Source organism: Cyrtonyx montezumae, unplaced genomic scaffold (assembly GCF_038088225.1).
Source record: "Cyrtonyx montezumae isolate F1298 unplaced genomic scaffold, pur_monq_1.0 scaffold_3, whole genome shotgun sequence".
Taxonomy (NCBI): Eukaryota; Metazoa; Chordata; class Aves; order Galliformes; family Odontophoridae; genus Cyrtonyx; species Cyrtonyx montezumae.
In genome coordinates, this window is record NW_027072034.1 from 155,084,675 (window position 1) to 155,097,321 (window position 12,647).

General features: G+C 42.3%; 1 protein-coding gene across 1 annotated transcript in view; it reads right to left on the reverse strand.

Moving 5' to 3' along the window:
- Nucleotides 1-285: 285 nt before the first annotated feature.
- The window catches only part of CAMK1D (calcium/calmodulin dependent protein kinase ID), a 219,803-nt gene continuing 207,441 nt past the window's right edge, over nucleotides 286-12,647 (reverse strand). Inside the window, exons 9-11 of the mRNA XM_065743758.1 lie at nucleotides 5,631-5,718; nucleotides 4,966-5,104; nucleotides 286-1,741 (exon numbers count right to left, since the gene is read on the reverse strand). Of these exons, the coding sequence (XP_065599830.1) occupies nucleotides 1,620-1,741; nucleotides 4,966-5,104; nucleotides 5,631-5,718 (349 nt within the window). The 3' untranslated portion in view covers nucleotides 286-1,619. The remainder of the gene's footprint in view (nucleotides 1,742-4,965; nucleotides 5,105-5,630; nucleotides 5,719-12,647) is intronic.

A 12,647-nucleotide genomic window follows, 5' to 3' on the forward strand; every position in this document is an offset into this window, starting at 1 on the left:
AGCTTAATAGAAAGGAAACTAGAACCCTACTAAGTGCCACCAAAAGGGTGGTCTCTTCAAACGGGTTTGGTGCTCGTTGCCACCTGCTTTTCCAACACCTAGGACACAAAATAGGATGGATGAAATCCCAGCTCTGCTGGTCAAAGCCAACCAAGTGAATCTGAAGAAAGATTCTGAGGTCTCAATGACGAGTATCTTATGGCTTTTCACTATTGCCCGATACATTCAGTCTGTGACTGGCTTTCACAATTTTTTGTGCAGGATAATTGTGAACATGGCAAATGAGCACAAAGCTTGTGCCTCTCGCAGAGGATGGACCTGTTTGGGGTCATGTGAAGCAGTTGGGTAAACGATGTCAGATTTGCTCTTCTCTCTATACCAAGGTGAATTAATGCATGACTACACAACATTAAGGATGACTGTTCCTAGATGATGCACCAGGATTTGTAGCCTTGAAAATGCATGCATTAAGTAATTAAAAATAACTGAAATTGAGTTAATTTTTGTAGCTTTATAGAGGAATGCAAGCATCGCTCCTATTCAATCTGGGTCCTGATCCTCATTTACGACTGCTGACTCTGACAGCTGTTGAGGATCAGCAGCAGAGGGCAAAGCTCCATTAAGCTGTGGATGTTCAGCAGCTGTGGTGCAGGGAGCATGGGCTGGGTGTGCTCCCAGTACAAAGATGGGCTGGGAGGATGGGAATTAAATGTCCTCCACAAGGGCGGCACAGTGAGATGGTGGCAGAGGACAACTACTACTCTGGGCCCCACATCTTCCTTTTCTTTTGCTCTGCCCAGAATGCACAGTGGAAGGGATTATCAAGGGGGAAATTGCTGGAGGATGAGTCTCTGTTCTTTTCTTTGCTCAGCTCTGGTCTGCTCCTCAAAGGTAATGTGTGCCAACCTCTCCTCTCAAACAAGGGTACTGCAGGCTCACAGCTCTGCAGGAATCTGGCTGGTGGCAACTGAACTCTGCCCATGGCTTTCAAGGAGGAGGAGGGGAGGGAAAGCAGCAGTTTCTTACTCTGAGCAGCAGCAGCTCTGCCAAAGCCAGACAGACTTGCAGTACAGTCTGAGGAGTGAGGAATGGCATGCCATTGCAATTCCCCTGCACTGCAAAGTTCATGCCAACTCCTACCTACGGAAACAGCATATTCCCCCAGAACTGGGAGGAGAGACATTACTGGAAGTACTTCTTAAAAGAAAAAATATATGTAATGCTCAGAAAAGTTTATCTATTTAAATAATCCAGTTGTTTGTAGTTAATGGAAAACAAAAACAAAAACCAACAACATATACTGTTACCTACACTGAGAAAAGAGTAAGTCACTGGGGAAAAGAATGAGTGTTCATTAGTTAGAACATTGCTAGACTCACATATATATATATATATTTGTATATATGTATATATATGTACAGCACCAGAGACTGTTAGATCCGTTCCCCCTGGAGTCATTGCAGTTTGTGATAAATGAAATATTTCAGAATTGCAGTATAAAATATGGCCATAAAAAATCTTCTTTCTTCTAGTCCTTCGTCGAGTATGTGGGGCAGGGCGAGGGGTGGCTTGGAGGAATCCACAGCCCTGTGCCTGCCTGCTCCTGGCCACACGGGCTCTCACTTGCTCCCTGTGTGCACTGTGGTCACTGTGGTGGGTCTGGGTCTCCGGTCCCCTCCTACCGCCGAAACGCCTGAAGAAGCAGATGAAACAAAACTACAGAGAGTGGATGGAGACATACCTAAAAGGAAAGCCAGAAACACAGTTAGAAATGTTAATTTTGGAGTGGGGGAATGTGGGCAAAGTTTTTTTGAGCTTTTTTGAGCTTGTGTTGTTTCTGCAGCATGCTCATGGGAGGAGGGGACCACAGCTGGAGACGGTGCTCTTCCTTCAGTGATGGGTTGGCTGAGTACATCCATGGGGATCTTCTGTCCTCCTGGCCCACAGCCACCAGCAGTTGCACACACATGTCACAATGAATAAACGTCCAGCTTTGCTATGTGTTCAGCCAGATTTCTGGGGCTTAAGACAAAGAGCTGTGGGATTTGAAAGTCCCTCCAGCATTGTATTTGCTCAAAGTAATTTTCCTCAAAGATGATTAAATTTCTCATCAAGGACATCTAGCTAAATGAACAGACTATGCACCTGGGCTAAAAACATTTCCCCAGGCATTCTGCTGAGCTACTGATAAAAAAGTATAGTGGGTCAAACTCATTGGTGAGTTCCTTTAAATTTAGAGGAAATGTAAATCTGTGTGACTTGGACATCACTTCAGGAATACCTTATGTTGCTCCAGGACTTACCAGTATGTCTCCAAGACTTCCAGTTAAGAGACATAAATTGATATAGCTAAAGTGCTCAGACACAACTTTTACCCAGCAGCTGCTTTTGAACTAATTAAAGACTTCTCACAGATTTTTTTTTTTAATGAAAAGAATGGGATTTCAGCTAAGCAGAAAAGTTTATAGACTGTGCCCACTTCCAGTGAACCCTCCAGCAAACCACTTCCAGTGAACCCTCCCTAAAAATCACAGCCCTCCCAAGCATAACACCTGAAGAATACAAAGTGGGCTGAGTGTTGAATGACTGATTCTAGATTTTGATATTCCAGCACAACCTTGACTGTTCCAAGGGAAAGCATTCATGACGAGCAATAAAATCTGTCCTCAACAAAGCTTTCCACTCTGCATCTGCCCCTCTCCCAGCAGCCTTGGAGACTCTGCAGGGGAGCTCCTTGAATTTTGTCCTCCCATGGGGTCTGTGCCACTTGGAGCTGAGTGGGACCCCGGCAGCAACAAGTGGCACCTAGCTCTGAAAAGATGTAGGCTTAGTGTGATGAGAAATGCAGTTAATTTTTCCAGCCTGGTAAGTAAGGGATGGATGGAAATTATATTAATATATCTAACTCTAGAGTCTGATGTGGTGTGGCCTCTTGCATCTTTTCAATGCTTATTATGACTTTTGCCTACTTTCCTATGCCTGGAGATGATGTTTCAGCTTTGGGGACAGCTACGCTGGACCTACTCTCATCCTCATCCCATTTCACAGCAGTATTGACATTTGACAGAGATCTAGGCTCTTTAATTAATCTAGGCAGCCCGGTCACATCTAAATAAAACAAATCAGGCAGATGAGACTGAAAATCAGATCAATGCACTGCAGAAATCCCAACTGGTTCATCTAGTCAGGTAGTGTAACCCGTACACATGTATGTTCTTGTTCTGACTTAACAGAGCAAAAGAATTAGGATGCAGTCTGACATAATCTTCTCTCAAGCTAGGGCTGTATTTAATTGTCTTTAGTGATGTGAAATTGCTTCATTTGAAACTGTCCAGAGAGCTCATTAAACATACTACTAATAGCATAAGGCAGGATTATATTTTATAATGGTGTCACAGACGTTTCATGTAACTTGCAACATGGGATCTTTTCTGTGCAAGAAATCTGTCCCAAGAGAAAATCACTAAGGAGAAAAGAGAGAAGACACTCTCCAGATCTCCAAGGTTTCTTTCTTCCCAGAAGGAGGCATTTGGTGGGCTGTATAAAATACATCAGTTGCCTCTTAATGTCACTCCCTGTATTTGCTCCTGACTCTCCTTACCAGTTCCCTGGGACTTCCAACATCTCCTAACTCTTCTCTTTAGTAAATTCATCTGAGAAAGGAAAACTCTTTAGCATTTTCTGGAAAGCTCTACTGTTGAATTTAACCTGGAACGCCTGGAAATGAATACTTTATATGTATATAAATGAATGTTTTATATATCTGACATGAAAAAAAAAATCACTAGTCAATACATGTGGTTTTATCCTTCATACTCTTGCTGACTTATCCACTGCAAATTATAGCTGGATTCTGTCCAGAGACCTTTGGGATGCTGTAGCCATTAAGCAGGCTGATTTCTTCCCTTTGTGATGGACAGATATTTTCCCATTACTATTCAGAATTCACAGAGCCAATAATGATCAACTTTTGATATTGATCATCCATCAACTGGATGGATAGACATTATCACTCACCAGTTATGCCAACAAAAGCCATAGACTTAACTGGGGTTTGTACTATTGCAGGAAGCAAAATTAAGATGCATTTCTCCACTGTATGGGTTTTCAACATTTTTGCATTGCCAGCATATGCTTAAAGTGCTTTGCTACTGGTCAGTGCTGCATCAGTCCTTTGTAGATGTCAGAGGCAGGGATGCTTTTTTTTTTTTGGCAGCAGCCATAGGGTTTGGCACTGGGCAGAAATAAAAATCTCTACAGATGGACAGAAGGGAACACAATAAATGCCCTGAAGTCAGAGATTAAATAGGCTTCACTGCTAAGGAAACATTTCTGCCTTCCAAGTGCTCCCTCCCCTGCCATGTCTTCTCTCTTGGCATTCAGAAAAAATATACACCCTGAGCATCTGACTCCTTTGCACATCCTGAATTTCTCCACAGCTGCCTAGAACGAACAGGGCAGGGTCTGGGCTTTGTGGCAGTGCTCAGAGCCTGAGCCTTCTCAGACAATTGAACCTCCTTTTGCAGGAGCTTCATTTGGCTCCAGTTGGGTTGGACTGGAAGGATCTGTCTCCCTCATGGAAAATGAAAAGCAAGCCAATTTTAACTGATTTAAAAAATTAAAAAAAAAAAAAGGGTTTTATCTCAACATTGAAAATCAAACACAAACAGTTGGATGAAACTCTGCCAGCTTTCAGCTGAGTACACAGCTATTTGCTGATCAGCCTCTGGGTCTTTTTCCCACCTCAACTGTAAGAACATTGCCCTCCCAAATACCACACTGAGCTGAAAGCTCAACTTCTCAGTGCGTCACGTTTTCCAATAGAATCATTACATTTTGTCCAGTTTAACACCAGAGCCTCAGTCCATTTCCAGTCCTTATTTTAAACACCTGCTGGCAGCAAGGACTGCAGCCTGGAGGGCAGAGAGAAAATGCGTTTCCTACAGATTTGCTCCCACTACTCACAGTCTTTCCGGGTGGTGGATTCGGGCAGCGGTGTGGCGAGGCTGAGTGTGCCTGAGACACTGGCACTCGTGTTGTCCAGGCTGCTGCCGAGGTGTAACCGCCGCATGTGTCGCACCACCGCTGTGGCGTTAAATGCTTGCTGGGGAAAGGAAAAAAGAAAAGAAAGAAAAATAAAAATGTGGAGGCAGAAGGGCAATTTCTGCCCTTGTCTTGGTTGCTCAACCAAGATGAGTCCATTGTTATCCCAGCTTTTCCTAATTCTTGTTTTCTAAGCTAGTAGTCCTGCTCCGCATCCTCACTCCTTCTAGCACTCAGCTGGGATGTGGCAGCCCACAGGGGAGGCTGTGCTGGACACATCCTTCCTAACAGAGCTCACTGGTGTCCCAGTCACTTCATGTCCTCTCCCCAAGGCTGACCCTATAACCTTACAACATATAATCACAGCTGGTGCTTTAGACCTAGTCTCATCTGTCACACTCCTGATGTTCACAGCCATGATGCAGCACCCTCTATAAACAGCCCTGTGACACCACGTTACCTAAGATGGGACAAACTGGTATCCAACAGGCTGGGCCACAAAAGCAGCTTTATATTTTAGCATTAATAGTTGTGCAGCTTCGTGTTAAAAGAGTTGACATGCCTGGACCTGGAGATGGGTCACTTACTCTCCATTTGCTTTTTGCAAAGTTCTTCCGGATCTGAGCGCTGACAGACTCATGGATGTTCTTGCTGAGCGCCGTATCACCAGCAATCCTGAAACAGGCAGACAAGACAGGTTTTAAGGCATCTTATGCTCTCCTTGAATACTCCTCCTCCTCAACAGATAAGTCTGGTCCAAGGTGTGAGTGCTGCTGCAGAGATGCTGATTTCATTCACGTGAGGCCTCAAACTTCCCACCTCTGTCTCCGCTGGCAGCAGTGGTGGAAAATATGGAGCAACAAAAGCAAGCACAGATAAGACTTGCAGGTCTGGCAGCTACAAAGAGGTACGACCTTCTTTTGTTGGTGTGCAACTGCTTTCTATCACAATTACAGCCCTGGATGAAAACATTATACCTTTTTTTTTTTTTCCCTTTACATCTAAAGATTTAACATCAACAGGCTGAGACTACTTTTAGCCTCAACCATGCAGTCACTTCCAGAGCCACTCCAACCTGTCTGAATTTTGTTTGCATTGGAGATTTTCCTGCCACACTGCAATGTACATAGCCATTTGTCATGATTAATGTAGATTTACAGTAAAGCAGATACATGGACTCTTACTATATTAGCACTGCCTGCATGAATAGCTTAGGCTGAACAACACTTGACTGAGAAACTTCACTGATATTGTGCAGTGTCTTGAATAGATAGTCACATCCCAATCTCTGGTAAACATAGCTGTTTCAAGAGGATTTTGTTGATTCATTTAATTCACCAAGGCATGAGATCTTTTGGAAAAACAGACATGTTCATGGACTAACGTTGGGGATTACTTGGGTAATTAATGCTACCTGATGTAGTGAAGCCAGGAAGCAAAGCTTGCCACTTATATTAAATGTGATGTTTTCATAAATCAATTTTTTAGCCTGGGTGTAGAAGTGTTATGCCCATTAGTAAAAGAAAATGATAAGAAATCAAAAGAAATGGGACATACATCAGACTCAGAGCCTCCCAGTCTGGGGACCTCCAATAACAGAATGAGAGAATCTGAGGAACACAATGGTCATCTAGACCATTCCCTACCCCAGCTGTCTCAAAGTAATTTTGACAGGTATTTAGCTAACCAATCCTTAAATATCTCTAAAACACGTAGACTCCTTAGACTACTTATTCCAGTGCCCCACTCTCTCTCATAAGACATGGAAACTCGTTCATCCCCTTTGTCTTTGAAGCATCCTTGCACATATTTGAAGACTGATATAATGCCTTCTCTCCATCTTCTCTTCTCTAGACTAAACAAACTGATTCCTTCACTGTTTCCTCATAACTCATATTTTTCTAATCCTCTGATCTAGTGAGCTTCTCTGGACTTTCTCCAACAAGTCCACATCTTCCTTAGAGGGCGGTACCCAAACTCTTCGTTGTTTTCCAACTAAGGCAGCGGAATGGCAGCACTGCTTTGCTTACATACCCCAGCCTGCTGTTTCCATTTATGCATCCCATGAGTTGATTTCATTTTGTCCAGATCGTTTTGAACTGTAACTCTTTTCATCAAAGGACATGCAACAATTTCTTCTTTCATGTCAATGGCACATGTAATTAGTGCTCTCTAGGATCAGTCTCCTCTAAACTGCTCCCCTCTTTCCTGCTGGTGACATGTACCCAAGATGTGAGAGATAAGAGACACTACTTTTGGAAGGAAAATGAGGGGCTAAAACTTCAACGCCCAAAAAAGGAGAGGTAACAGTGTCAGCCTGTTGCAACTGACCTAATCTATATTAAGTTACTCAAGAGTACTGGAGCCAGGAAGGAGCAGGGCTCCCATTGCCCACCTCCATCTGTGAAGGGCACTCTGCTGACCATCACTGCCACATCACTGTCCTCTAAAGAAGGCAGAATAATTGGCACCACCAACAAAACATGGCTCTCAAATGACACCTGACACCCTGTCCTGGCCTGTCTTATTAGTAAAAAAGCAGAGGTTTTGAGAACTGGAAGATCTTTAGATCCTCCTCTTAAGAAGGCTCCTTCTGATCATTTCTCTCACTGGTGAGAGGTCATTGGTCTGTATTTCCCATTAGGTCCAGTGTGCTATAAGCATTTTGAAGCAGCATCTAGGCCTTTTGTTGCAAATACTCTCCAGAAGAGTTTTGTGATGGGAGAGCAATTTCTAGTCAGAGTCACTCCAAAATGTCAGAAACACTCTGCTCCATCCGAGAATACCTCCTCAGTGAAGGCACATGCCCTCAACATGCAATAGCTGGGAGCAGGGGCTGTCCTAACACAGATATGTGGAAGAAAACGAAATCATTTAGCTAAACACTTCATATGTGAACAATTGCAAGCCAAAGTGTCTGTTCAGTAACTGATCAAAAAGACCGAGCTGCAACAAGATTACTTATATTTGCAAAGAACATTTTTTTCCTCCCAGGATAATGAAGCATTTTTCTTTATGAACAAGCTTGTTAACAAGCTGTATAAGCACAGATCACATTTCCCACTTGTCAAATTTTATTTTGGAAACATGCACAGAACAAGTTCCTAGGGGATGATACCCTTGCAGCTATCCCAGATCTGATTTATCAGTCTCCACAAGGACTTGGAAATGCATTTTTGCTATATGAAAGTTTTCATCAGACATGTAGCTCAAATACAGGCCATCTATTTTTTTTTTTAGTTTATGAATCATTTTCTGGAAAACACAGTAATTTCACAAAGAAGCTGCTGGTCCCAGTAGTTCACAGACTGTCTTCTACTACCACAAACTGTGATGAATATGCAACTCTGATAATCCTGGAAAATCTGCCTCAGTGTCTGGATGTTTCCTAAATAAGAGTAACACTTGTTTACTTCACTAGGGGATGGACAGACACCCTGTGAAGCTCTCAAGTACTATATTGGTGGAGACCATTCTACATCTAAGGTCTCTCCAGAAGGATTAGCTCTTTTTATATTCTAATTTTTAAACAGCAGTCCTGGGGCTAATTTAGCACAGCAGGAGACGTTCAAACACGTGCTGGAATGTTGAATGCTGTGGCCCAAAACACAGATCCAGATGCCAAAGCTGGCTGTGGGATTGTTCTACATGAGGTCTCCAAAGAACTATTCTGTTGATAGTGCAATGCTGTAACATGAGGACTGTGCACTTATACTGCATTTTGCACTTGGAGAACCTTCAAATCTTTATAAAATGCTCAGAGTGTTACAGTGTTTATAGTATAGATTTACTTATAGGAAACTAAAAGAAATGTTAACATTCTTCCTCTGGAGCTGGTTTGCTGGAGTTGTAGTGGTTTAAATATGCAGGCAAGGGAGGTGGGAGTCAGCAGGTAGAAGTCCTGTCTTTTACACAATCAATGTGATGAGTTTTGGACATTCAAACTCACTCTAAGGTGGGTACTGTGAGCATCATCACATCCATATTAAACCTGTTTAACCATGAACCTTAGTTCCCATGCAAAAATGATACATGAGGTCAATAAAGAGAGTCTTTTTAGAGAATGCTATAATTTCCCTTTCACCTTTCTCCAACTCTCCACATCCAAAGGCTATATACCATCTTAATTCTCCTTACATGACAGGAAGGCTTTAATAGTTTTTCTTCCTTCATCACAGCATGCCCTTCAATAAGAATCAGCTCCACTTGCCATGAAAAGGAGCCACATTCTCTTTCAGAGATTAACCTGATTTCGGCATCAGGTTAAACTGATGGAGTTTTTTTAGTCAAATTTGCAGTTAACATAGAAGTTAACTATGGCAGCACTGAAACTTGTTTGTTTTTACCAACTATACCTGCTGACTAAGTAAATATATTTCTTCTAGTTACTACATACACATAAGAAGAAAACTAAACAAACCTGAACAATGAACCATCTATTATCAAGCTGAGCATCACCCAGCACTAAGCAAGGAGTCACACACCCAGCTACATCCTGACTGCTCTTTGGGGAGCTTTGTGTTGAAACTTTTCTTAAATCCAAGTTGTAAACCTATGAGTGTGTCAACACGAAGAATTGGACACCGGTGACCACAATCAGACTACTCTCCATCACATATACTTCCCCTGAAGCTAACAAGGACAGTGCTTATGATCAACCATTGAAAATCTGGTCCTGCACATTAGATAAATAGGTCCTGTACATTGTTAGAATCTCATCTAACAATCAGATATTATTTAATTGTATGCAATTTACTTTAGCTCTCTATCCAGTTTCAAAGCTATCACAGCAATTTATCTAGCCATAGGACTTTTAAGCTTTGAAAGGAGCCTCCATCAAAGAAAAAACAATGAGTTTCCTTTTGGATGATTCTTTTTTATCATACAGCAAGCAAATGTATCTTGCACGCCATGTCCCCCCTGTTCATGATGGCAGGCAGAGTCTTTCATCTCTCATTATTTTCTGAACCTTCCTACACACTGAAGGCAGCCAACTCAAACGTGGTGCTGGCCAAACAGTGCTTGGAAATGCTCTTGAGTATGATGACAGGAAATGCGGAGTTAGCTGCAGTGGATAATGCTGAAGGATCATAACTCTTCTTTACATACACATATATACACACACGCATGTGTATAAATATGCATACACACATACAAGTGTCAGCAATGCTCCAAAATAAATAGAGTGTGGGGATGAACTCGATAAGAGTTTGATTTAAAGTTGTAAACATTGGCAGTTCTCTTCAGGGAGCCCTTTTCACACTTCAAACAGCACTGTCAGAGAACTGAGCTCTTTGTAAATCGTGTCCATTCCTTGGGTGGAAATTATTATCTGGCTCGTGCTCTCTGGCACATAATAAACACCCAGGGTCATGGTCATAATTTGCAGAGGCTCAGTCTTTTCCAAAGCTTTACAGTCTTCAGCGTAGGTGGGGATGCATGTCGGCATGTCCCAGCTGTCCACCCCCTCTTCTCCATGGGCAGTGGGGAAAGGTGAAGGCCACACTCGTATCTGTTAACACAGGTGTCAAAACAATTTAAGTGCCACAACCTTCTTTCCACCTATACAGTTAATACAGGGAGGGGGTATGTACAGCCTTCAATGTAGATGTTCCAAGTTGCCTATGATGCTAGAACCAGCTTCAGCGCACAGCTTTAAATCACATTTAAGGTCACTTGGGAAATGCAAGACAAAGCAAAAAAAAATATTTATGGCATGTCTTCCAGCTCCCACATCAGCTTCTTAGCAGTTAGATCCTCTGCTCTCCAACTGAGGACCCTTTTCTTTCCCTCTGCATACAAGCTGGAGACTGAATTTGGGGCCAGACATGGGGCTGCAGGACCCAGCTTCACCCAATGGGAGTGCAGTGTGGTCCTACAGCTGAAAAAAAAACAGGTTCTTGGGTTTCTGCTTCTCACCCTTAATTACTGCAGCCTGAGCTGCTGCCTTGAACAGGATGTGGGTTCTGACATGGCAATATATTTAATAAATTTAATTTCTGTCATTAATATGAGCTTGGGAAACATTAAGACATATCAAACTGCAGCAAAATGACCCTGTTCTTTTGTTACCACCATTTTCCACATCCTTTTGGAAAAGTCACAATGGAATAACGAAGCAGAACATCGCACCTTTGCAACACATCACTAACAGTGAAAAGTTCAGTGAAAGATACTCTATAGAACAAATCATTTTTCCAATGGAAAGCACAAGTCACCTGTACATTAACCTGGAGAAATCTGTATAAGTGCACAGATTGTATAGGCTAGAGTGTAATCAAGTATACCAACAAGTCTTACATACTGTACTGCTTCTGCTACCATATTTCACTGCAATTATTAGCCTCCTTTTCTGCCAGTTCCAAGTTTAACATACCGTCCTCCTGCCAAGGCCATTTGATTATAAATAGCAAAATATCACGTAAATGCAGGCATGTGGGGAGCAGATACAGCACAGAAAAATGGGCCATTGGGAAGAAGTATTTACTTTTTTTAGGGTCTGATCCTGTACAAACATTTAGTCATGTGAATAGCTGGCTATTCTGGAGCAGTTTTCCAAAATTCCAAGGGATTACTAACCTTAAAGGCACAAATGTCATATTTTGAAAGATCTAGTTCTTGCAATTTGAAAGTTTTAAATTAAAACATAGTAATTAAAACTGGTGGAATATTTTGGAACCCATTTATTCTTCATTAAGTATTACATACTGAAACAACAAAATCACCCAACCAGGTAGCCATCTCAAACACAGGTATATATTTTTATCACAATTAGACTATAATGTCTGTGTTAAGTATTCATGATTTGACAGATTTCTTCCTAACTTTTGAATGAGATATTTCACTGCAGGAAAAGACTTCACAGGAGAAAGAAAAGAGAAAGTTGGAAAATGTCACTACATAGAGCCACGTCATTGTTTACACTGCTCTGCTTCATCCTCTTCTCCAGCCAAGCCAGGAGACTTATGTACTTGCACTAGTTTTTGTCACACATTGAAGACAATACTATGCAGACACTATGGAAGGTGAGGTTGCAACTTGGATACATGCTGAAAAACACATGCTCACGTGAGAAGGTGGGGTGGGATGTCCTCATTGAAATAGTCATGGTAGCCTGTTTCTGTTGGTTAAACACTTGCACCCCTATCTCCAACTACCATGACAAAAAATGCCACCACAAGGCAAAGGAACTCAAGCCTGGACTTGCTGGAAGCTTATGTCTAGGCAGTGGAAGGACACATTTGACCACTGGGAAGAAGCACTGAGCTCTACTCCTCCTCCCCCACTGAAAAGACCTTCCCCCTACTTCAAAGGGGTGGCAAGGATGCCAGCAGCAGATATCATGGCTAGAATTAGAAAAGGAACAGTAAAAGCTCATGATTTCCTGGCATAAGCTATCTGTGTGGAAAGTGCTTCTTGAGCAATGGCTTGGCAAAGGAGATCCTAGCACTAGTTCTGAAATAACAGATAACACACGGGTGAGTGGCCTTGACTATCCAAAACCACAACTGAGCAGTGTTTACCACGACAGGATCCAAACCCTCCAAAAATCAATGCACCTCTCTCCAGAGACAGCTATGACTGCAACATTTACGTTACAGGAA